Source organism: Rhinatrema bivittatum, chromosome 3 (genome assembly GCF_901001135.1).
Source record: "Rhinatrema bivittatum chromosome 3, aRhiBiv1.1, whole genome shotgun sequence".
NCBI lineage: Eukaryota > Metazoa > Chordata > Amphibia > Gymnophiona > Rhinatrematidae > Rhinatrema > Rhinatrema bivittatum.
The window spans coordinates 104,759,969-104,786,318 of NC_042617.1; the positions used below are offsets into that span (position 1 = coordinate 104,759,969).

General features: G+C 43.5%; 1 protein-coding gene across 1 annotated transcript in view; it reads right to left on the minus strand.

Annotated features, from left to right (window-relative positions):
• SEL1L2 (SEL1L2 adaptor subunit of ERAD E3 ligase) overlaps nucleotides 1-26,051 on the minus strand; it is a 217,272-nt gene extending 191,221 nt beyond the window's left edge. Inside the window, exons 1-2 of the mRNA XM_029596776.1 lie at nucleotides 26,048-26,051; nucleotides 25,027-25,129 (exon numbers count right to left, since the gene is read on the minus strand). Of these exons, the coding sequence (XP_029452636.1) occupies nucleotides 25,027-25,129; nucleotides 26,048-26,051 (107 nt within the window). The remainder of the gene's footprint in view (nucleotides 1-25,026; nucleotides 25,130-26,047) is intronic.
• Between the last annotated feature and the right edge of the window lie 299 nt (nucleotides 26,052-26,350).

The following is a 26,350-nucleotide window of genomic DNA, read 5'->3' on the forward strand; positions in this document are numbered from 1 at the left end:
TCCATCCTGTTTATAACCTTTTGAAGGTGTGTTCACCAGAATGGTACACAGTATTCCAAGAGAAATCTCACTAGGGACCTATATAGAGGCAATATCACCTCCCTTTTTTTGCTGACCATTCCTCTCCCTAAACAGCCAAGCATCTTTCTGGTGTTTACTGTTGCTTTAGCCACCTTAAGATCATTAGAGTGAATTATCCCCAGATCTCGCTCTTCCTTTGTGCTTAGAAGAATTTCATCTCTAATACTGTACCTTTCTCTTGGGTTTTTGCATCTTAAATGCATTACTCTGCATTTTTTAGTATTAAAAATCTTAACTACCAGACCTTGAACTGTTCCTCGAGCTTCACTAGATGCCTCCCCCCCATGTTTTCCACTCCTTCCTGGCTGTCCACCCTGTTACAGGCTTTGATATCATCAGCAAAAAGACAAATATTTCCTGACAACCCTTCCGTTATGTTGCTCAGAAAAATTTTGAAAAGCACTGGCCCTAGGTCCAATCTCTGAAACACACTGCTAGTAACAATTCCATTTAGCACTACTCTTTTTCATCTCCCACTCAGTCAGTTTCTAACCCAGTCAGTCACTCTAGGATCCATACAAAAGGTGCATAATTTATTTATAAGTCTTCTGCCTGGAATCATATCAAAGGCCTTGCTGAAATACAAGTACACTATCTCTAGCACTCTCCCTTGATCTAATTCTCTGATCATCCAATCAAAGAAATTGGTCAGATTTGTCTGAGAAGATTTACTTCTGGCAAAACCATGCTGCCTTGGATTTTGCAAACCATTGGATTACAAAAATTGCACTATCCTCTGTTTTAGCAGCAATTCCATTAGTTTGCTCACCACAGAGGTCAGACTAACTGCCTGTAGCTCCCAACCTCCTCCTTACTTCTACTTTAGGCCCTGGGTGGCAGAGGAAGAAGATGTGGCCTGACTGTGAAGATAGAAGCGGAAGGGCTGGAGTATGCAACAGGAAGACTCTTCTCTGCTCTGTTTTGTTATGTGTATTCCCTGCTCCAGTCTTCTGCAACGGTGCTCAGTTGCCATGGGGATGTGAGGACAAGAGCCCCATTTTGCACATGAAAAAGCCATGTGTGGCTCCTGAGCCACAAGTTGGCTACCCTTGGTCTAGAGAAACCAGCCATCTGACTTGTAAGAGAATGACCGTTTACATAAAGCCCTAGCCTGTCCCTGACCCTTAATGGCTAAAATGGCAGGTTATAAGGCAAAGATAAATAGATAGATTGCTAAGTACAAAGACTGGAACACCGCTCATCTCTGGTTTTGACTGGATAGTTATATGGGATTAGGAACTTCTATAATCATTGTGGTGAGATCTTGATCTCTGTTGTTGATGAGGGCAAATGGGTAGAAGATAGATTTTTCTGAGTGGTTCACTCTGGAACCTCCTTGAAGAGTAATGTGTTTTCAGAAGTGAAGTGGAAAGCATTCGAAATGTGGAACATCAATCTTTTATGAGATCCACTGCTTCTTTACCTTCAAAGAGATTCTTCCCAATGCAGGGCATGTCTATGAGCCTATTTTGCATATCCTCATTTAGGCCTGGAGTTCATAATCATGAGAATATGCAAGCACCAATGGCCATGGTAGAGGCTCTTGATATAATTTGAAACACATCACAGGTCTACCTGACCAGATGAGATCCAGACTCATTATTACTCAGCAGGTAGAGGGAGGAACTCAGAAAATGTCAGTGCCCTTTTCAGGATGAAGTGTATTTTCTTAATCATAAAGATTTGGTAAGATACTACATGGGAGCCAAACATAGCTTTTTCAAAGAACATTCTTCCATAAAGGTCCAAGGTCTGTGCCTCACACCCTTGAGTCATTCAGGAATGAGCCTTGAACTTCTTGGCCCTTTTCAGGTTGGATTGCTATTATTATTATTATTTGAAAACCACAGATTTGTTGCGCCCGTCGGTTGCAGAAGCTGCACCCTCTATTGCTCACCTTTTTCCTGCCTGACTCAGTTCCTTTTGGGAAGATGGCTGCCTCTGCTTCTCCACACCAACCCCTCCGGCATCCCCAGTCTGGCATGGGCGATTGCGTTCGCCATCTTTCTCCCAGAGTCACCTAGGGCGCGCGCGTAGCCCCATCCTTTACGTGCATCACGGCACGAACCTCGGGGGCGTCCCTACCGCATGACGTCACAAGCTCTGATATTTAATCTCTGGTCACGATTCCTAATACGAGTTAGCAAGGAATCCTCCATGCTGATCTCTCTACATTACCAGATGCTTCCACTCTGTGTACTCTCGCTCCAGGACCACTTAGGTACCCACTCCTCGGGGGCCTTGCCTCGCTCCTTAATACCCTCCGGGGTTATCTGCTACCAACTAGGATGCTCAAGATATCTGCCCCTCGGGGGCCTTGCCTCGCTCCTTACACCCTCCAGGGTTATCTGTTACCAACGAGGATGCCTAAGGTACCTGCTCCTCGGGGGCCTTGCCTCGCTCCTGCCTACCCTCTGGGGTTGCCTACCTACTACAAGGATGCCTAAGGTACCCGCTCCTTGGGGGCCTTATTTCATCCCGGACCTCCGCTCCTCAGGGGTTCTCTACTACTACAACTACCAGCATCAGAGTGAGTACTGCTGCTCCAGTTCTGTTTCTGCATTGTCTCATCTCTCTCTTCATAGAACTTCGGCCTACCCCGCACCACAGACCACTACCGGATCTACTCTCACTGACCTTTCCATTTAGGCCTGGGTTCTCGGCCTACCCCGCTTCGCGGACCACTACCGGACCCATCTCCCTCTCGGGACCTGGTGAGACTGTGTAACTGCCTTTCCACTCTACAGCCTTCAGACGGAACATTACCATCTAAGTTGCAGTATAATAAAGACTCACGTTTTCTGTGTCCATCTCTGCTTAGAGCTAGCCTATCTCTGCAAGTCCCCTCAGGGCTCTGCCCTGTGGGAGGTACCATCTCTTGCAGCGACCAAGGGCCCACGCCTCAATGTCTAAAACACAACAGATTAGTGTGGCAACAGTACTTTACTGAATCCTAGAGCTGATTGGACAGGGCTTGGTGTCTGATTTCTTATCAACAGGAAGCACAACAAATGTATCACACTTTCTCTCTTATACATCTGAGAGGAGATGGTGGGCACACACTACCATCAGCTTCTTATGGGCATTAAGTTACTTCAGGAAGTTGAGAAAGATGTCCTGGGGCTTATCTGCTTTCTCTAATTTAAATTAAATAATCTCAGTCATCCTCTGCACAAAAACAGTGAAAGAAAAGTCCTCAAGAGGAGACGTGTTCCTTACTTGAGAAGAAGAGATTTCCGAAGGGAAGCCTGGAAAATCCTTGTCTTTAGAAAGAAACTCCCTGGACCTGTAGTCATAAAGCCAGGACTTCTCAGACTCAGACTCCAAAATAAAAACTGGTTATGAAGCTTGGGATTATATCAACTATTGAACCACAGTCCTACTAGGCATATGAGATGGTTCCTTGGGCCTGGAAATCCAGCATTGCTATTCAAGAGGAGACTCTTCCTTCTATGATGCTGTATGTCCCAATGCTGAGACATCAACTTTAGAGCCATGGTGCTTTGTGCCAGGGCAAAAACTTCACCAGTTGGTTCCATCAGTACCACTACTAGATTTGAGGTGCTTTGTATTGATATATCTATTCCCTTGAGGTATAAGAGAGAACTTCAAGGATTCTTTTGTCCAGCTCCTCCTCTAAAATTGCTGAGGCCAATCCAGCAAGGATCTCAGTAACAGAGGAGATGTCTTTCTGGTAGCCAAGGGCGATGTACCAATGGCAAAGGTATAGACCCCTGAGATTGTTGTGGCTAAGTCTTAGCATGGAAGGCTGAGCTCACTGTTTGATACAGCCACTTGGGAGGGCAAATAGCAGCAGCTGCAATCAACCTGTTTACAGATTCTGGCACAGAAGGGAATCAATGCAGAGATGACAATGACTTCACTTGATGCTTGGTTTCAATTTTCTTTAAATCCTTCTCTGAATTGAGTGGGAAGAGCAGGAAATTTCTCTGATCCTGGGCCTTTTGTTGTATCTTAACTTAGAGGAAGATGATAATCAACTTTGAGGAAAATGATCAGGAGGCAGTGCAGAACCTGGATCCTTCACCAAAATCTTTGGTGCCAATGAGAATTCATCAGATTTTGATGTCTTCTTGATTAAATGCAATAGAAATTGCAATAATACAAAATATGTCAAATAAAAATCACATATACAATATCAGTAACAAAATACAATATACAACAAATAAAATACAATATCATGAAACAAATAAATAAAAAATATATTTTTTTAATATCTTTCTTGCCCTCTCCCCCTCTTAGCAGGTGCAAATCTTCTCCAAGTTTACACAAGCATCTAGCCTGGTTGAAATATCTTCAAGGGTGTGCATGAAGTACTCTTAGAGGAGAGGAGAACATACATTTGAAACAGTTTTGCCCACAAGATGGACTGTTATTGCAACTTTCTTACAGTCAAATTCTCTTAACTATAGAGAGCTAATTGAGTTCTTTAAATATGTTGTCAATTGAAGATAAAGGAGATGGCGGTAAAAGCAGATGGATATGCATGAAGCTTGCAGAAGTCTGATTCTATCTTTAGGCTGCAGTTGTTGATTCTTATATTTGGTTGTTTGGACATGCTAAATGCAGCACTTCAAATAAAATAACCTACAGTTCCATCAAATATAACCTCTTTTTGTTTCTGTTAAGAATAATACAAAGCAATTGAGGAAGAACTTTGAAGTATTCTGGTCATGTTAGGGGTGTGGACCCTGAGCCAGGACGAAGATTGGTACACCACCGAGGAATGGCCCCCAGTGGTCCTCGTCACCGGGAGGCGGCATTGGTGGAGGAGACCCAGCTGGAGCTTAAGAACATAAGAACATAAGAAAATGCCATACTGGGTCAGACCAAGGGTCCATCAAGCCCAGCATCCTGTTTCCAACAGTGGCCAATCCAGGCCATAAGAACCTGGCAAGTACCCAAAAACTAAGTCTATTCCATGTAACCATTGCTAATGGCAGTGGCTATTCTCTAAGTGAACTTAATAGCAGGTAATGGACTTCTCCTCCAAGAACTTATCCAATCCTTTTTTAAACACAGCTATACTAACTGCACGAACCACATTCTCTGGCAACAAATTCCAGAGTTTAATTGTGCGTTGAGTAAAAAAGAACTTTCTCCGATTAGTTTTAAATGTGCCCCATGCTAACTTCATGGAGTGTCCCCTAGTCCTTCTACTATCCGAAAGAGTAAATAACCGATTCACATCTACCCGTTCTAGACCTCTCATGATTTTAAACACCTCTATCATATCCCCCCCTCAGTCGTCTCTTCTCCAAGCTGAAAAGTCCTAACCTCTTTAGTCTTTCCTCATAGGGGAGTTGTTCCATTCCCCTTATCATTTTGGTAGCCCTTCTCTGTACCTTCTCCATCGCAATTATATCTTTTTTGAGATGCGGCGACCAGAATTGTACACAGTATTCAAGGTGCGGTCTCACCATGGAGCGATACAGAGGCATTATGACATTTTCCGTTTTATTCATCATTCCTTTTCTAATAATTCCCAACATTCTGTTTGCTTTTTTGACTGCCGCAGCACACTGAACCGACGATTTCAATGTGTTATCCACTATGACACCTAGATCTCTTTCTTGGGTTGTAGCACCTAATATGGAACCCAACATCGTGTAATTATAGCATGGGTTATTTTTCCCTATATGCATCACCTTGCACTTATCCACATTAAATTTCATCTGCCATTTGGATGCCCAATTTTCCAGTCTCACAAGGTCTTCCTGCAATTTATCACAATCTGCTTGTGATTTAACTACTCTGAACAATTTTGTGTCATCTGCAAATTTGATTATCTCACTCGTCGTATTTCTTTCCAGATCATTTATAAATATATTGAACAGTAAGGGTCCCAATACAGATCCCTGAGGCACTCCACTGTCCACTCCCTTCCACTGAGAAAATTGCCCATTTAATCCTACTCTCTGTTTCCTGTCTTTTAGCCAGTTTGCAATCCACGAAAGGACATCGCCACCTATCCCATGACTTTTTACTTTTCCTAGAAGCCTCTCATGAGGAACTTTGTCAAACGCCTTCTGAAAATCCAAGTATACTATATCTACCGGTTCACCTTAATCCACATGTTTATTAACTCCTTCAAAAAAGTGAAGCAGATTTGTGAGGCAAGACTTGCCCTGGGTAAAGCCATGCTGACTTTGTTCCATTAAACCATGTCTTTCTATATGTTCTGTGATTTTGATGTTTAGAACACTTTCCACTATTTTTCCTGGCACTGAAGTCAGGTTAACCGGTCTGTAGTTTCCCGGATCGCCCCTGGAGCCCTTTTTAAATATTGGGGTTACATTTGCTATCCTCCAGTCTTCAGGTACAATGGATGATTTTAATGATAAGTTACAAATTTTTACTAATAGGTCTGAAATTTCATTTTTTAGTTCCTTAAGAACTCTGGGGTGTATACCATCCGGTCCAGGTGATTTACTACTCTTCAGTTTGTCAATCAGGCCTACCACATCTTCTAGGTTCACCGTGATTTGATTCAGTCCATCTGAATCATTACCCATGAAAACCTTCTCCATTACGGGTACCTCCCCAACATCCTCTTCAGTAAACACCGAAGCAAAGAAATCATTTAATCTTTCCGCGATGGCCTTATCTTCTCTAAGTGCCCCTTTAACCCCTCGATCATCTAACGGTCCAACTGACTCCCTCACAGGCTTTCTGCTTCGGATATATTTAAAAAAGGTTTTACTGTGAGTTTTTGCCTCTATAGCCAACTTCTTTTCAAATTCTCTCTTAGCCTGTCTTATCAATGTCTTACATTTAACTTGCCAATGTTTATGCTTTATCCTATTTTCTTCTGTTGGATCCTTCTTCCAATTTTTGAATGAAGATCTTTTGGCTAAAATAGCTTCTTTCACCTCCCCTTTTAACCATGCCGGTAATCGTTTTGCCTTCTTTCCACCTTTCTTAATGTGTGGAATACATCTGGACTGTGCTTCTAGAATGGTATTTTTTAACAATGACCATGCCTCTTGGACATTTTTTACTTTTGTAGCTGCTCCTTTCAGTTTTTTTCTAACAATTTTTCTCATTTTATCAAAGTTTCCCTTTTGAAAGTTTAGCACGAGAGCCTTGGATTTGCACACTGTTCCTTTTCCAGTCATTAAATCAAATTTGATCATATTATGATCACTATTGCCAAGTGGCCCCACCACCGTTACCTCTCTCACCAAGTCCTGTGCTCCACTGAGAATTAGATCTAAAATTGCTCCCTCTCTCGTCGGTTCCTGAACCAATTGCTCCATAAAGCTATCATTTATTCCATCCAGGAACGTTATCTCTCTAGCGTGACCCGATGATACATTTACCCAGTCTATATTGGGGTAATTGAAGTCACCCATTATTACTGCGCTACCAATTTGGTTAGCTTCCCTAATTTCTCTTAGCATTTCACTGTCCATCTCACCATCTTGACCAGGTGGACGGTAGTATACCCCTATCACTGTAGTCTTCCCTGATACACAAGGGATTTCTACCCATAAAGATTCAATTTTGTATTTAGTCTCATGCAGGATGTTTACCCTGTTGACTCTATGCCATCCCGGACATAAAGCGCCACACCTCCTCCCGACTGCTCCTCTCTGTCATTGCGATATAATTTGTACCCCGGTATAGCACTGTCCCATTGGTTATCCTCTTTCCACCATGTCTCTGAGATGCCAATTAAGTCTATGTCATCATTTACTGCTATACATTCTAATTCTCCCATCTTACTTCTTAGACTTCTGGCATTAGCATACAAACATTTCAAAGTTTGTTTTTTGTTTGTATTTTTATTCTGCTATACCAGCCCTCGTTCCCCTCAGGTTGAGCCCTTGGGTGCCGGGACCGGCAGGACTTAGGCGCGGGTCTCCTTGTGGAGCGGAGTCCAGGGAGAAGATGAGGCGGCATCAGGAAGTCCGGGTCGAGGCAGGCGACATTCAGGAGAGACCGAGGGTAGTCCAGGAGTCAGGGCAGGCAGCAAACAGGCGTCATGATGAACCAGGCCAGAGGTCACAGCAGGCAGCAAACAAACAGAGATGAGAAGACAATCTAAAGGTCAAGACGCACAGCGAGAAATCAGAGTCAGGAAGCCAAGCTGAGGTCAGAGCCAGGAGGACAAACCGAGGAGCGGAGCTCAGGGCCTGGAACATACAGGAACTCGGGATTAGAAATAAGCAGGAACTCAGGATCAGGAACAAGCAGGAACTCTGGAACGCAGCAACAACACACTCAAACGAGCAGGACCTGTTGCCAATGCGAAGAGCAGGGAACTGAGCCAGGCTTAAAAAGCCTTGAGCCATGATGTCAACTTTGGGTACTGGGCCGAAGTTTCCCGCTGCGGCCACTTTTAGTGTTGGGAAGTTGCGCGCGCACGCCTAGGGGAGCACACGCTGGAAGACGGCTGCGTCCGCGGCCGTGTGGAGAGGACACCGTAGGGCGATTCAGGCAAGGCTGCCCCATTGTCGAGGGGGGAGACCGGAGATGTGGCCTGCTGAGGCAGGTAAGGGGACCCAGTCGCGGGTTGCCGCGACCAAGGTTCCCAACATTACCCCCCCTTTACGCCCCCTCACAGAAGGGCCAGGCTTGCCGGGGTGTGTTCGGTGGAAATGTTGGGAAGGGATTTATCCAGGATATTCGAGGCGGATTCCCAGGTGTTCTCCTCTGGACCAAATCCCTCCCAGGACAGATATTCCCAACGCCTGCAGTTGCGTCTTACATCCAGTATGTCCTTGGTAGACCTGGTCTTCTTCCGAGGAGATGTATGGGGGTTCTGGTGGCATGTGGTGAAATGGAGAAAGCACCAGAGGTTTTAACAAGGAAACATGAAAGGTATTGTGTATCTTTAAATTGGAGGGTAGGCGTAGGTGGTAGGAGACTGGGCCCAGGCATTCGCTCACTGTAAATGGACCAATGTACTTAGAAGCCAGCCTCATGGAAGGCACCCGAAGATGTATATGATGAGTGCTCATCCATACTCAATCCCCAGGTCTAAAGAGGGGGTGCTGGACGACGGCGTTTGTCCGTATTTCTTTTGAATGCGTCTTTGGCTCTCTGAAGATTCGCCTGGGTGTTCCACAGGGAGTGGAGTTGCTGAGCAGTGAGTTGGGCTGCAGGAGAAGGCACTGTGAGTGGCAAGGGCAGTGGAGGCGCTGGTTGCTTTCCAAAGACTAGCTGAAAAGGGGAAACTCCCGTGGCGGAATGGGGGTACAGATTGTGGGAGAACTCCGCGCATTAAGAAAGGTGGAAGGAAGGCATTAAGAAAGGTGGAAGGAAGGCAAAACAATTACCGTCCTGGTTAAAAGGTGAGGTGAAAGAGGCTATTTTAGCCAAAAAAACATCCTTCAAAAATTAGAAGGATCCATCTGAAGAAAATAGAATAAAACATAAGCATTGTCAAGCTAAGTGTAAAACATTGATAAGACAGGCGAAGAGAGAATTTGAAATGAAATTGGCCATAGAGGCAAAAACTCATAATAAAAACTTTTTAAAATAGATCCAAAGCAAGAAACCTGTGAGGGAGTCAGTTGGACCATTAGATGACAGAGGGGTTAAAGGGGCTCTTAGGGAAGATAAGGCCATTGCAGAAAGACTAAATGAATTCTTTGCCTCCGTGTTTACTAATGAGGATGTTGGGGAGATACCAGTTCCGGAGATGGTTTTCAGGGGTGATGAGTCAGACGAACTGAACGAAATCACTGTGAACCTGGAAGATGTAGTAGGCCAGACTAACAAACTAAAGAGTAGCAAATCACCTGGACCGGATGGTATGCATCCTAGGGTTCTGAAGGAACCCAAAAATGAAATTTCTGATCTATTAGTTAAAATTTATAACCTATCATTAAAATCATCCATTGTACCTGAAGACTAGAGGGTGGCCAATGTAACCCCAATATTTAAAAAAGGCTTCAGGGGCGATCTGGGTAACTATAGACCAGTGAGCTTGACTTCAGTACCGGGAAAAATAGTGGAAACTATTCTCAAGAACAAAATTGTAAAGCATATACATGATTTAATGGAACATAGTCAACATGGATTTACCCAAGGGAAGTCTTGCCTAACAAATCTGCTTCATTTTTTTGAAGGGGTTAATAAACATGTGGTTAAAGGTGAACCGGTAGATGTAGTGTATTTGGATTTTCAGAAGGCGTTTGACAAAGTCCCTCATGAGAGGCTTCTAAGAAAACTAAAAAGTCATGGGATAGGAGGCGATGTCCTTTCGTGGATTACAAGCTGGTTAAAAGACAGGCAACAGAGAGTAGGATTAAATGGTCAATTTTCTCAGTGGAAAAGGGTAAACAGTGGAGTGCCTCAGGGATCTGTACATGGACCGGTGCTTTTCAATATATATATATAAATGATCTGGAAAGGAATACGACGAGTGAGGTTATCAAATTTGCAGATGATACCAAATTATACAGAGTAGTTAAATCACAAGCAGACTGTGATACATTGCAGGATGACCTTGCAAGACTTGAAGATTGGGCATCCAAATGGCAGATGAAATTTAATGTGGACAAGTGCAAGGTGTTGCATATAGGGAAAAATAACCCTTGCAGTAGTTACACAATGTTAAGTTTCATATTAGGAGCTACCACCCAGGAAAAAGATCTAGGTATCAAAGTGGATAATACTTTAAAATCGTCAGCTCAGTGTGCTGCAGCAGTCAAAAAAGCAAATAGAATGTTAGGAATTATTAGGAAGGGAATGGTTAATAGAACGGAAAATGTCATAATGCCTCTATATCGCTCCATGGTGAGACCACACCTTGAATACTGTGTACAATTCTGGTCACCGCATCTCTCCAAAAAACTCTGGACTTCTGGAACTCTTGCCAACAAGCCATCAACAACTTACTTACTAGCCTCAACCTGATCCTTAATCAAAACAAAACAGAATATCTCCTCATCTCCCAAAACGGAACCAACACACTTCCAAGTACCATCATGTCTACTCAATTAACAATGACCCCACAAGTCAGAAATCTAGGAATTATACTTGACAATCAAATGAATTACAGATCACTCATAAATAACATCGTAAAGGACGGATTCTTCAAATTACAAGTCCTAAAAAGACTGAGACCTCTCCTATATTTTAAAGACTTCCGATTAGTTCTACAAGCAATCATTCTCACGAAAATAGATTACTGCAACTCACTTCTACTGGGTCTCCCTGCAAACGCCATAAAACCGCTAGAGATGCTGCAAAACGCTGCAGCGAGGATCTTAACCAAGTCCAACAAATGAGACCACATCTCACCCATCTTAAAAAGCCTACACTGGCTTCCCGTCAAATTCAGAATACTTTTCAAAGTGCTCTCAGTAACCCACAAGGCACTACACAACCTGGCACCACTCGAGCTCAAATTCCCTCTCCAACTCCACACCTCTACCAGACCAGTGAGACAAGCCTACAAAAACAACCTTCAAATCCCACCGATGAAGTCAGCATTAAGTAAAAGAGCTTTCTCCACAGCTGGTCCTAAAATCTGGAACACTCTCCCGTCAGATCTCAGATCAGTGCAATGCTCCACTACATTTAAAAAACGACTCAAGACTTGGTTATTCAACCAAGCTTTCCCTTAACATCAACTTGCGGAATATCCCTGCCAATGATCCCCTCCGTGGGAACACGCTAGAGAACTATATAGACCTTCTCTAGAAATCACATATTCTTTGGCAGTCTAATTATCTAATAACATTATAATACCACCTGTTTAGCTAGACTACATTAGGCACCGTACCTTTTAATTATGTTATTAACCCCATATATCTTAATCCAAGTTAATTCGACCTGTTCATTGTAAGACATTTACTTGTCATTGTTATTGTTGAGAATGTAAACCAAATTGATCAATAATTCTGTTATTGGAAAGTCGGTATAGAAAAATGCTAAATAAATAAATAAATAAAAATAGTTGCAATGGAGAAGGTACAGAGAAGGGCAACCAAAATGATAAAGGGGATGGAACAGCTTCCCTATGAGGAAAGGCTGAAGAGGTTAGGGCTGTTCAGCTTGGAGAAGAGACGGCTGAGGGGGTATATGATAGAGGTCTTTAAGATCCTGAGAGGTCTTGAACGAGTAGATGTGACTCGGTTATTTTCACTTTCGAATAATAGAAGGACTAGGGGGCATTCCATGAAGTTAGCAAGTAGCACATTTAAGACTAATCGGAGAAAATTCTTTTTCACTCAACGCACAATAAAGCTCTGGAATTTGTTGCCAGAGGATGCAGTTAGTGTAGCTGGGTTCAAAAAAGGTTTGGAAAAGTTCTTGGAGGAGAAGTCCATTAATGGCTATTAATCAATTTTACTTAGGGAATAGCCACTGCTATTAATTGCATCAGTAGCATGGGATCTTTTTAGTGTTTGGGTAATTGCCAGGTTCTTGTGGCCTGGTTTTGGCCTCTGTTGGAAACAGGATGCTGGGCTTGATGGACCATTGGTCTGACCCAGCATGGCAATTTCTTATGTTCTTATGTTCTAGGGTAACAGGGCGGCCCAATCATCTTGTCTGCTTCCAACTAAGGAACGGATAAAGGTTTTTAGGGCCCAGTTAATCTGTTCAACCTGGCCGTTCCCCTTAGGGTAAAATGTTGATGTGAAGTCCAGTTGTATCCCGAACTTTCTGCACAGTGAGCGCCAATACTTTGCCATAAATTGGGGCCCATGGTCGGACGCTATATGTTGCAGTAGGCCATGGAGACAAAAGATGTGTTAGGTGAATAGCTGAGCAAGTTCAGGTGCTGAGGGTAATTTCGGAAGGGTGACTAAGTGTGCCATCTTAGAGAATCTATCGACGACCACCCAGATGACTTGGTTCCCACTGGACGAGGGCAGATCCACCATGAAGTCCATGGAGATGTGTATCCACGGCGCTTTGGGTTGCAACAGACCCCAGGGACGACCTGGTAATGGATTCTGCTGGGCGCATGTCGGGCAGGAGCTGACATATGCCTGTATGTTACAATCCATCTGAGGCCACCAGTAGTAGCGGGATAAGAGCTCTAGCGTGCAGGTCTTGCCAGGATGACTGGTGGTGAGCGAGTCATGGCCCCAGGACAGAACCTTCTGACGAAGGCGAAGGGGAACTACTGTCTTTCCCAGTGGCACTGTGTTGTGGCAATGAGAAGGACTCTGGCAGGATCCAGGATGTATTGAGGTACGATGGGTGTGTCCTCCATCTCATAGAACCTGGAGGGGGCATCAGCTCTGGCATTCTTAGAGGCTGGTTGGTACTGCAAGAAGAAGTTGAAGCAGCTGAAGAACAGCGACCAGCACGCCTGGTGGGGATTTAGGCATTGAGCTTGACTGATATACTCCAGGTTCTTGTGATTGGTATAAACCGTGATGGGGGTGCTGTGCCGCCTCGAGCCATTGATGCCACTCTTTGAATGCCATCTTAATGGTCAAGAGTTCATTATCCCTGATCCCATAGTTTTTTCCCATGGGTGTGAATTTGCGGGAAAAATAGGAGCACGGCAAGAAGGCCCGTTGCTGGAATGCTGGCTGAGAACGGCCCCCACCGCAAACGGGCATGAGGGGTCAGAGTGACCGAGGCAGGGTTCACGAAGAAAGGCTTGTTTTAGTTCCTTGAATGCTTATAGGGCCTCAGGAGGCCACTGTCTGGCTTCGGACCCCTTCTTTGTGAGGGCAGTGAGGGGTGCTAATATGTACAAATACCGTGGGATGAAATGTCGGTAAAAGTTGGCAAAGCCAAGGAAACGCTGGAGAGAGCGGACCCCACAGGACGTGACCAGTCCTGGATACTGGCGACTTTCTCTGGGTTCATATGGAAACCTATAGTGGAGACGATAAAGCCAGGAAGCAAATAGATCTTTTAAAGTAAAATTTCATAATAAAGAATCTCAACCAATTGATCTTCAGCATGCTGTAACCCAGAGATCTTCTCTGTCAGCGACCCTTTTTAATATTTACATGCTTTCTTTATGCAGAATTTTATCTGGTTTCAGATAAACACATTTTATTTATGCAAACAATGTACAAATTTTAATTCTAAGTGAAAAATCAATTGAGCTAACACTTAAGCTTTGGGATATTTATCAATCTGCCATTGATAAAGTACTAACCATAATGAATCTTTCTCTGAATGCAAAAAAGACTGAAATATTATTTATCTCCCCTAAATTAACCCAGGCAAAAGAACTTGAAATTCAGGAAGCTGCCAAAAATTATCCCATTTCCCTGGAAGTCCGAGATCTTGGGATCTTCCTTGATTATGAATTCACACTGAAAGCATGCATTAAAAAAATCATTAACGATGGGTATTTTAATTTGAATGTCCTTAAAAGATTGAAGCCTCTCTTATTTCCAAAAGATTTTAGAACAGTCTTACAAGCTCTTGTTTTCTCAAAATTGGATTACTGTAATTCAATGTTTTTGGGCCTACCAGCGAATATTACAAGACCATTACAATTATTACAGAACTCAGCAGCTAGACTTTTGACAGGAACTAGAAGATCTGATCACGTTATGCCAATATTGAAGGACCTTCATTGGTTGCCTGTTAAATACAGGGCTCAGCATAAAGTTCTATCGCTAATTCATAAAACCCTCTACAACGAAAAGATAGAATGGTTAACCTCAACATTACATTTTCACATTCCATCAAGAATTACAAGAGCAGCAGGTACAGGGATGTTACCCATCCCTTCTCCTAAAATTGCTCATTTAAATAATGTGAGAGAAAGGGCTATATTTCCATTGCCGGGCCCCAGCTGTGGAACTCTCTACCTCAGGAACTTAGGATGGAATCTGACATTAAAATATTTAAAAAAGGTATTAAAACATGGCTATTCAAACAAGCCTTCCAAGAGTTTTAACCTAAGGATTATATTCCCCCTTTAATATAAATATTTAGTTAATTATATTATCTCTGAACTTACTGCTCTGCTTCTTTAACTGTTTAAATTTTGTTTATTTATTTTACTATTTTATTTGTTTTACTAGTTTGTAATGAAACTTTGTATTTACTTCTCTTCATTTAATTTTGGAAATGCAAATATTTTTAAATGAATATTTGTTAATTAATGTAAACCGATGTGATATGTTCTCATGAAACTTCTGTATATAAAAATTAAATAATAATAATAATAACTCCCGTTCGAAGAGGCATTTTTCTAACTTGGCAAAAAGGCGATGTTCTTGCAAGCATTGCAGGACACGACGAACCTCCAAGCGATGAGTGGCCAGGTCTTTAGAATAGATCAGTACGTCGTCCAAATAGACTATGACGTTAGTGTGGAGCATGTCATGGAACACTTCATTCATGATGATCAAAGATTTACTCAGACTTATGTGTGTAAAATTGGCATATACACGTGTAAATAAGCTTCTGTGAGTGATAAGTTAATTTTCAGAAGAGCTGAAGTAGTTATCTTCTGTCAATGCATGTGGAAAAATATGTAGCAAGAATCAAATTTGCGGATGATACAAAATTATTCAGAGTAGTTAAATCACAAGTGGATTGTGATACATTACAGAAGGACCTTGCAAGACTGGAAGATTGGGCATCCAAATGGCAGATGAAATTTAATGTGGACAAGTGCAAGGTGTTGCATATAGGGAAAAATAACCTTTGCTGTAGTTACACGATGTTAGGTTCCATATTAGGAGCTACCACCCAGGAAAAAGATCTAGGCATCATAGTGGATAATACTTTAAAATCGTTGGCCTAGTATGCTGCAGCAGTCAAAAAAGCAAACAGAATGTTAGGAATTATTAGGAAGGGAATGGTTAATAAAATGGAAAATGTCATAATGCCTCTATATCACTCCATGGCGAGACCGCAACTTGAATACTGTGTACAATTCTGGTCGCCGCATCTCAAAAAAGATATAGTTGCGATGGAGAAGGTACAGAGAAGGGCAACCAAAATGATAAAGGGGATGGAACAGCTCCCATATGAGGAAAGGCTGATGTTTCGGCCGCTGGAACTCCTCTTCGGCCATCTAGGCCCGACCTGGCTCCAGCCGCAGCATTCCCTCCTCGAGGGAGATGCCGTTGGTCCTCCATGGTTGGCCCCGCCCCCTAGGCGCGCACGCGCAGGGGCTCCGGCCTTAAAGGGGCCAGCGCGGGAAAACTCAGCACAGCCCTACAGATGACGTCAGACGCTGCAGGGTTATTTAAACCCTGCAGCTGGCCCTAAACCTTGCCTTGCAACAAGGTTCTCGGCTTAAGAGTTGCTATTTGCTGCTCCGGATTACTGATCCTGTCTTCAATTCCTGTCTTCTGGTTTCTGACCCTGGTTTCCGTCCCTGGACTTCAGACTTCGCTTCCACCCTTGGCTTTGTCTTTGGCTTTTGACTCCCGGCTTCCGACCTTGGCTCGTCCACTGACTTCTGGCTTCAGCTTCTGTTCCTGGCTTTGTCTTCGGCTTCTGACTCCTGGCTTCCGACCTTGGCTCATCCACTGACTTCTGGCTTCAGCTTCTGTTCCTGGCTTTGTCTTTGGCTTCTGACTCCTGGCTTCCGACTCCTGGCTTCCGACCTTGGCTCGTCCACTGACTTCTGGCTTCTCGTCACCCACAGGTATCCAGCTCTTCGCCCTCCAGGGGGTTTCGCCTAAGTCCCAGCAGCTCGGGTCCTCATGGGCTCCTCCCGGGGGGACCGCGGGCTTCCAAGGTGAAGTCTTCATCAACCCCCAGGTGCCGGCCACCTTCTTCGGGTCCTCAGGCGCAGAGGATCTTGCCTAAGTCCCAGCGGCTCGGGTCCTCACGGGCTCCTCCCGAGGGGACCGCAGGCTTCCAAGGGTGAAGCCTTGTGGGTTCTCTCTTCAGCGCCGCCTCCCGGCTGCGATGTCAACTGTGGGCCCCCACAGTGCAACACCATCCATCCCAGCTGACCCAAGGGTCCACCTACCTAACAGCTGAAGAGGTTAGGGCTGTTCAGCTTGGAGAAGAGACGGCTGAGGGGGGTTATGATAGAGGTCTTTAAGATCATGAGAGGTCTTGAAAGAGTAGATGTGAATCGGTTATTTACACTTTCAAATAATAGAAGGACTAGGGGGCATTCCCTTAAGTTAGCAAGTAGCACATTTAAGGCTAATCGGAGAAAATTCTTTTTCACTCAACGCACAATAAAGCTCTGGAATTTGTTGCCAGAGGATGTGGTTAGTGTAGTTAGTGTAGCTGGGTTCAAAAAAGGTTTGGATAAGTTCTTGGAGAAGTCCATTAACGGCTATTAATCAAGTTTACTTAGGGAATAGCCACTGTTATTAATTGCATCAGTAGCATGGGATCTTCTTAGTGTTTGGGTAATTGCCAGGTTCTTTTGGCCTGGTTTGGCCTCTGATGGAAACAGAATGCTGGGCTTGATGGACCCTTGGTCTGACCCAGCATGGCAATTTCTTATGTTCTTAAGAAAGAAGACATTTTAAGGGTGTTTAGATAGGGCCGGGGGGGTGGGTTAGGTAGGGGAAGGGAGGGCGAAAGAAAGTTCCCTCCGAGGCTGCTTCGAAATCGGAGCGGCCTCGGAGGGAAAAGGTAGTGCGCGCTGGGCTCGGCGCGCACAGGTTGCACAAATGTGCACCCCCTTGTGTGCGCCGACCCCGGATTTTATAAGATACGCGCAGCTATGCGCGTATCTTATAAAATCCAGCCTGGTGCGCGAACAAAAGTACGCGATTGCGTATTTTTTTAAGATCTACCCCAAAATATATAGGTGTACTATAAAAATATTGGGATCTGTGCATTAAGCAAATGTGCATGTACTAAAACATGTGTGCATACTTGGGGTGGTGATTCATTGTATTTTATAAACTGCAGCTCCTGCTGCATAGTCCATAAAATACAGGCAAAACTTTATGCTGAGATAGACACTAATGAAAGTAACCCTGTATAGGTAATGCAAGCAATGTCATAGGGTAAATATATGTACATATAGTTCAATTAATTCTTCACTAAACTTGCTTGAAATTTATATTTTACCATGATAGTTAATAGTACATTTTTAAGAAACTAGAACATGTCTAAATGCTATGGGAGAGATTATTTTAATTGAAGCAGGCTATTTCAGGGGCATGTGAGTAAGATGCATTGATTGACTTGGCTAGACTTGGAAGCCAAAGAGAAACAAGAGTTAAACAATAAAAACCATTTGCACCTACTGTTGACTCAATGTTCAACAAGCACAAGAGTCAGGCAGGGAATGAAGGAATTGAAGAAAAAAATAGCCTGGTAGCTATTTCTTAGGGATAAGCAGTCCCCAATTGTTTTGCTTTTTTGTTTTGGGGCTTTTATTTTTGTTTTTTTCAATTGAGTTCATTTGCCAAGCAAAAAAAAAAAGAATTAAAGATGAAAAAAAACCCCCAAACAAAAATATAAACTAATTTTAAAAAAGTCAGTACATCAAAATGGTGTCAGCTGCACTGGAGTAAGGTGCTGAAGTGATGTTATTTCAGCATTGTCCTCTAGGCAGATGGTGCTATTTTGAAAGCATGGGGACTCTTGTCAAGAGAGAGTGGGCATTGCTCCTACCCTTTTTTTTTTTTTAAACGTTTTGGTTATTAAATTTTCAGATTATTTTATAAAGCTAATATTAACCTTGAATATTGAAACTAAAGAAGTCACAAAAAAGAAAAAATACAGAAAAAATACCATGGAAACCATTAGTTACTGTGGCTCCTTACTTCATCTCATACAAAAAGCATGAAAGTAGAAGCAGAAAAATCAGGAGAATCGAAGGAAAATACAATTAAAGAAACAGCATAGCATGGAAAAGCTACCAAAGAAAAAGAAATTAAATGATCAGTACTAGACCTGTTGCACACCCCGTCCGCATCCAGCCCGCGCACGGGCCTGCTCACTTCTCTGGTTCCATGGCAGGTCCCGGGTCAGCCTCCCTAGCAGCAGCTGCGAGCTCTTCCAGGCCTCGGCATCCCGCGATGGCAGTCACCGGGCCTTCCACTGCGCACCAGGCCTCATGTCGGAGTTCGGCGCCTTCCAAGGCATTGGCCATGCCCCTACGCGCGCGCGGACTGCCCAGCCTCTTGTAGGGCCAAGGGCGGGTCTTAGCTCCGCGGCATGCCCTGATTGTTTGCCTGATATAAGGAAGTCCCTGCTTGTATGTCCTTGCCTTAGCATGTGGTGCAATGCCTAAGGTGAAAAGACCTTGATCCTAAGGTTGTAGGTTCAAGTCCCACTTTTGGTGCTTCCTAGAATTGATTCCTCATTTGTGGGTACCAGCACATACATCCATGAATCCAAGAACACTTGTTTCCAAGCTTGTGGGTTCAAGAATTCCAAGAACATCTACGTTGATTGGAATGTGGAACATCTCTGTCCTGTTCAGCTGCTTGCCACGGACCTCACTCCTGTCGATCGGTTCTGTGTCTGTCTGATGTTCCGCGGATTGCTGGAGACGTGGCCCGGCAGGATGAAGATCGAGCACTGCTTTGGGTTAGTATTGTGCTAGATTGTCACTGTTTGCTGAGTCTTGTTCCTGCATCCTTCCGTTCCAGTGTTTGTCTGGTACTGAACTTGGCTTGCTCCTTGACTACTCTGCCTTTGACCTCTGCTTTGTTGACCACTTCTCGGACTGACTCCAGGATTCTGATCTCTGCCTACATCTCTTGATTCTGGCTCTGACCCTAGCCTTGTCATCGCCTACACTTTTATGGTCATTCTTGCTCCATCTGACCTCCAGTCTCAAACCTAATTGTGCTCCTCTCCTGTCTGTGGGCATGCTTGTCTATCATCTCTCCAGGAGATCCTGCGAGGCCCACTTAAGTCCATGCAGCCTGGGTCCCTACGGGATCCACCCGGGGGGACCGCGGACTTTCAGTGGTGAAGCTTATCCTAGTCCCTGTCTCCCCCAGTGCTACGCCCCCGGCCCCTGGGAGGCCGGGGGCAGAGCACTGGGAGAGCACAACTGGAAGCCGGAGCCAGCACAACTGGCTCCAGCTTCTGAAATAAGGAGTCAATTTTAGTCATACAGCCATTGATAGACTTCCCAAAACCAATCATATGTTCCCATAAAGAGTCTAGTGTGACTACAGCTGGTTTAGGTGGAAATAAGATGGACTCATCGTCTGCTCCAAGTGGGGTTCAATCAAGGGAGAAAAACCCACTGCAGACTCCACATTACTTCCATCAACAGGGACCGAAGACATCAACAAAGGAGAAAAATTCAAACTCCCTTCAATTCTTACAAAGGGCAAGCAGCCAGATGACCTAGCGTCAGACACCTGAGGGTACCCCCATACATGGACACATCAGCCATGTCATCCAGATGCACCATGGAAGGCACTCAAGGAGCACCATCTTTTTTGGCCAGCGGTAGGCACTGATTGTTGGTGTTTGAGGTAGTTGTGGGTGGATCCTTGGGCTGGTGGCAGATGACCACGCCCCCGGGGGAAGATCCCAAGAGGGACCACCGGTCAGGCTCAGAGTATGGAGACAGACACACACTAGTTCTTTTATTAAACAGTATATTGAATGACCAGAGGTGGCAGTAGTGAGCTGGAAGTGCCAGGCAGGGCTGTAGTCCCTCAGATACTGGAACAGCGATCCTGATAACTGAGCTGTAGAGAAACTGAAGTAGTGAGTAGGCAGGGTATGCAGAGATCTGGAACAGAACCTTCATGGTAACACTCACACAATAGTCTCTAGAAGTAGTCCAGGTGTTGGAATGAGTTAGGCCCTCGAGGAGCGAGTACCTGGTTCCAGGGAAAGCTCTGAGAGAGAGATGGTAACTCACTGGTGTAGTAGGCAGCGATGACTTCCAGGCAAAATAAGTATACAGCAACCAGTCCGGGAACATTGGCCCTTGAGGAGCGAGTACCGGTTCCTGATTGTGACCTGAAAAACAAAGAGAGAGCGAGGCCCCCAAGGAGCGGGTACCCCTGGTAAGTCCTGAGGAGGCAGAGCAGCTTGGAGAGAGCGAAACTGGTCCATATTCAACTCCTTGCTAACTTGATTAGTTAGCAATTTCTGAGACCTTACATATCCGGAACGGATGACATCATCTCAGGGGGACACCCCTGAGGTTCACGCCACTGCTGGTACATCAGTCGGGGCCGCGCCATGCGCATGCCCTTAGGCTCTTGTGAATCATGGCGGATTGCAGTGTCGAGCCACTCCGGGGACGCTGAAAAGAATTGGCAGAATGACGCCGCGGCAGCCAACCTTCCACTTGAGCAAGAGGGAGTCACCAAGGAGGGCGGAGTGGAGACGTCGGGCAGCGACGGTCGCAACACTGATTGAGGGGACTGAGAGAAACCCCTCCCTCTGGTGAGCCAGGCGCTCCTTTGCAATGGGCCACAATGAGAGCTTGGTCCCCTAAAAGGATAGCTCCAGAGGACATGAAGGCCGTAACAGACTGCTGACCAACAAGATGAGTCAGTTCCAGAGGATAAACCCTCACCTTTTCTCTTCCTTTTGGATAGCATTTAACAGCAAAGAGTTGAAGGAAAGTAGGGAATTCGCAGCAGCCTCAGCATGTCCTCACTCATACCATGATCTTGCTTCCCTCTCCTACCCTTTTTAATGAGAATCTAGGAAGGAGGTAAGTGGGATTCAAAGTAGAAGTTTTCCAGCCCTGGCCATGTCAGCTCCAGTCAGGCTGGATTAGTATTTTTGGCCCGGAAGTGGGGGTTCACAGGGGCTCAGTGAGAGCCACTGAAGGCCTGTTTTTCCCCCCAAAATGTCACAAATTTCCCTTTGAAAATTGGTATAATTTATTTATTTATGTAATATTTTTATATTCCACAACATCCAAATACAACTGATCAGTGCAGATAATAAAATCAATAAAAGCATATAAAATAATAATTACACAACAGAAACATCAAAAACTAGTTAAAAACATCTTAAAAATAACAAAAAAAAATTAAATATCATAACATTCCTAAAAACAACATAGATTTAAATTATTTCCTGAATAGCTTATAGCCCTCTTACACTCTTAATTCAGGAGGCAATTTGTTCTAAAATATTGGAGTGACTTGGGAAGAAGCTCTTTATCTAGTCTGCTGTGTCTTACAACTCCCAACCTGAGGTACCTGAAGGAGACTATGACCTTCAGAATGTAAAAGCCTTGCTGGAATATAATGCTCAATAGTGTTAGCCAGAGGGTGATCATCACAACGTTATGCTTTAGAAATGAGTCACCATTTTGAATTTTATATGTTCTTCTACTGGGATCCAATGTAGTGCTTTTAAAATTGATGTATTATGATCACCATATTTGGCTCCTGTTAATAGCCTAGCTGCCCTATTTTGCACCAACTGTAAAACTCAAATTAACAATTTATCTGCATATCATTGTAAAAATTACTTATGTGCATACTTTCCGGCTAACATATGTGGGTCATTATAAAATTGTCCTTTAACAAAATCTCAGTGTAGAGGTAGGAGAAGATCATGTAAGCCCGAGTACTATGAGCCTATGCTCCAAGTCTTTCAAGTACCTATCAATGCCCCTGGTGCACAGCACCCTGAACAGTTTAGCTCCTGGGAGGACTATGAAGTACAACTGCAAAGTATCTTAAATCCTGAAGGAGACAAAAACCTCAAAACTTCTGTAAAAGTGGAGCTGTGAAAATGAATGAGAAAGTCTTTCACAATGTAACCTTGGGGCACAAAGGATCCAGTGAGTTATACCTTGTGAGAGTAGAGATTATTTGGTAGAAAATAAGTCAGGTCATTACTTTGGGAAAGTTGGGGAGAAATAGCATGATTTAAAATTCTGGAGCTTTATTCTGAATAACTTATCTGAAATTGGAATAAGATAATCAATGATATGTCTATTGAATTATGAAACCATTAATCACAAAGCTACAAGTTAAAGTCATATTCAAAGATTTTGGCAAATGTTTTGCAACTATGGTTGGAATCTTAATTATCAAATCTAGTGCACTCTGACCAAACAGGGTTTGTCAAGGGGTGGGTCTCTACAACTAATATGCGTTGATTGCTCAATCTACTTCACATGGTGAAGAAGTCTGGCCAGTCAGCTTTGATTCCATCCCTAGATGCCAAGAAGGCCTTTGATAGGCTACATTGGAGCTTTCTTTTCCAGACTTTAAATCATATCCTGCTGCCTGCTTGGTTCTTAAACTGGATTCTGGCTATGGACTCACAACCTTACACCTGGTTGTTGATTAATGGCTCTTTATCTTCGTGGTTTGACATTGCTCAGGGTACCTATCAGGGCTGTCCCTTATCCCCACTGATATTTGATTTGGCAATTGAGCCTTTTGTCACTGCAGTTCAACGGAATATTCATATTCATGGTCTTTGGTTGGGTGGGCGGTAACAGAAGATTTCTTTATACACTGACAACGTTCTTATCTATTTAGCGGTCCCCTTTCTTTCTGGTCCTCCTTTGTTGTTCCTGATAGATTGGTATAGGAAGCTGTCAGGTTATAAGATCAATATAGCTAAATCTGAAATTTTTCCGATTGATCTAAAACTGCCTATCCCAGATTGCTTTAGTGCGTTTCATAAAGTATCTGATGGTTTTACTTATCTTGGTATCTTTTTTCCCAGGGATTTTTGTGACCTCTTCACTTCCAATTTCGCTGCTCTTTTGCGGAAGATGAAAGGTGATCTTTGTATGTGGGATGAGTTGCCTGTTACATGGACAGGTCGTATCAACCTCTTAAAAATGAATATCTTGCCTAAGTTATTATATAAATTTCAGCATGTTCCTTGCTTGATTCCTGTTCAAGTATTAGCAGACTTGAATAATGTGATTGGTAAGTTTATTTGGCACTCAAAGCCGGCTCGTATTAGACTTAGTCAATTGTGGCTCGATAAGAAGCAGGGCAGTATGGCTTTGCCAAAACTTCAGGTTTACTATTGGTCGGCTAGATTGGTCTGTTTGCAGCACTGGATTTGCGATTCTCCTATCTCCTAGTTAGCCCTGGAAAAAGAACAGGTGGAAACAATTGATTTAGTGATGCTTCTGTTTTTGTCTCCTTCCTCTCCTCATTCCTGTAGGGTCAGCAGAAATAGCTCTATTCTGGAACACACATTGTGCGGGTGTGGCACCAGGTACTTAAATTTCTGACTAGATTGCCTGTGGACCTCCTTCCCATTTCCCCTATATATGACATCACCCGCCAGTGCATTTAATCCATCCAGCCTATGCTTCCTACGAGTTAGCAAGGACTTCCTTCCTGCTTATTCCACTCCACTCGGAGATGCTTTGCTGAGCTACTTTGAACTCGTTCTAGAACTCCTGGACTTAGAACGCCTTAGGTACCCGCTCCTAGGGGGCCTTGTTATATTCTGGTTATCCACTCCTCGGAGGGTCTTCCTGCCTGGAGAATCCATCTAGCCTTGTTTGGGATCCTGCCTAGTTCAGCCTTGTGAGTACGATTCTCGTTTCTACCATCTTGCTGACGGAACCACCGGTGTGCTCCTTGCCTTGGGCCACTACCGTGCTCATCTCACTTTGGAGTGAGTACTGTCATCTACCTTGCTCTGCTGACCTCCTGCACTACTCTGGACTGTGTCTTCATTACACTTTGTGGGTATTAACCACATTCCAATCTAATAAAGTCTCTTACTTCTGTGTCCGTCTCAGCTGAGGTTACGCCTATCGTAGTGAGTCCCCACAGGGCTTCTCCCTGTGGGTGGAGTCAGCTCTCATTACGATCCAGGGTCCACAACCATACCAGATTATAACAATATGGCTTGGAAGTAAATAATTTGAAAGTAAGCTATGCTCTGTTGGATATGTAAAAACTTAAACATCTGATTTGCTCTGCCACTTATTGCTCCTGAGCTTCAAAACCATCTTAGGAATCAAGTACTTTGTTTTCTTGGTTATGTAAGAAATGTTTTTTTTCCTACAAAATTATATATTATGTCTCTTTTATTTAGGCATTTATTTAGGAAATTAATAAGAAATCTTTTAAAATTGTGAAACTTTCATTCTAATTTCTAACTTTATATACTTACCCTTTTATCTCGTTTTCATTTTTAGAATGTTTCAGAATACTTATACCAATCTCATAAAGATGATGTCCTGGATCACTTTTTTTCTTCTTAGGCTGCTGTCTTGCTATATGTGTAGAGAGATAGAGAAAGAGAGAGAAATTTGGTTAAAAACATCAGTTTGTTATTTCTCAGAGGTAAATTATGTTTAGACTGAGTTTAGAGCACCAAACCATCTGTCCTGCAAACTGCTGGTAAATCAGAATCCCTTCTATCACTGAGTCTCTGGAAAGTCACTCAGGAGTGGGGGGAGAGAGAGAGAGAGACTCTTTATAAGGCTCTCAAATAAATAAACTATTTATACCACTGGAAGAGGGACAGCTAATAACTCGGGGTGAGGTTTTGATGATGGCCTAGGTTTTGGGGGGTAGTTTTACATGCACAATCAAAGGTTCGAACAACACAGTAGACATCAGTGAAGATTTTATTATCTATTTATTTATTTATTTATATATTTAGTTTTATATACCGTCACTCGGGGCCCATCATAATGGTTCACAACAGGAAAAACACATGTGATTTGGAGTGATGACGTACACAAAGATGAAATCTGTACATTGTACTCTTGACCTAGCTTGATAGCAGTCAGGTAGAGAGTGCATCAAGCTAGGTTGAGAGTACATTTAATCTCATCTTTGTGTACCTTTCATCACTCCAAATCACATAAAATCTTCACTGATCTCTACTGTGCTGTTCGTACCACTGACTGTGCATGTAAAACTGCCCCGCAAAACCTAAGCTACCACCAAAACCTCACCCTAGGATTAGAATAGCCCCTCTCCCTCTCTCTCTGCCCGAAACAGGATTTGTGATAAATATCACATAACGCTCAGCATAATGCCCAGAAAAAAGGTGTAGTTATTTCCGACATTAAATCATGTGATAACGTGCATTACGCTATCGCACGGAAAGTTAAACACCCCTCATTTTCAGAAACTCTGCCCAAATTCCTCCCTTTTGACTAAAGTTTTTAGAATTTTCATACGCATCTCGCAATGCATTATTTATCTCATGCATTATGGCATTATCAAGGGCAGTAGGTTCCTAATGCCCGCAATAACAATATAACGCAAGTTGATAAATGACCCTGTAAGTTAGTTGGATAAGTAACCATGCCCCAGAATGCCCCGTCTGCCCATCACTTTAGATGGATAACTATTTAACTGTGTAAATAGTTATCTGGCTAAGTAGTGGCTGTTGAACACTGCTGAATATTCAAACGCCACCACTTTGTGAGATAAATCCGAACATAGCTAGCTGAATAGGAATAAATAGGCCCAGCATTTCT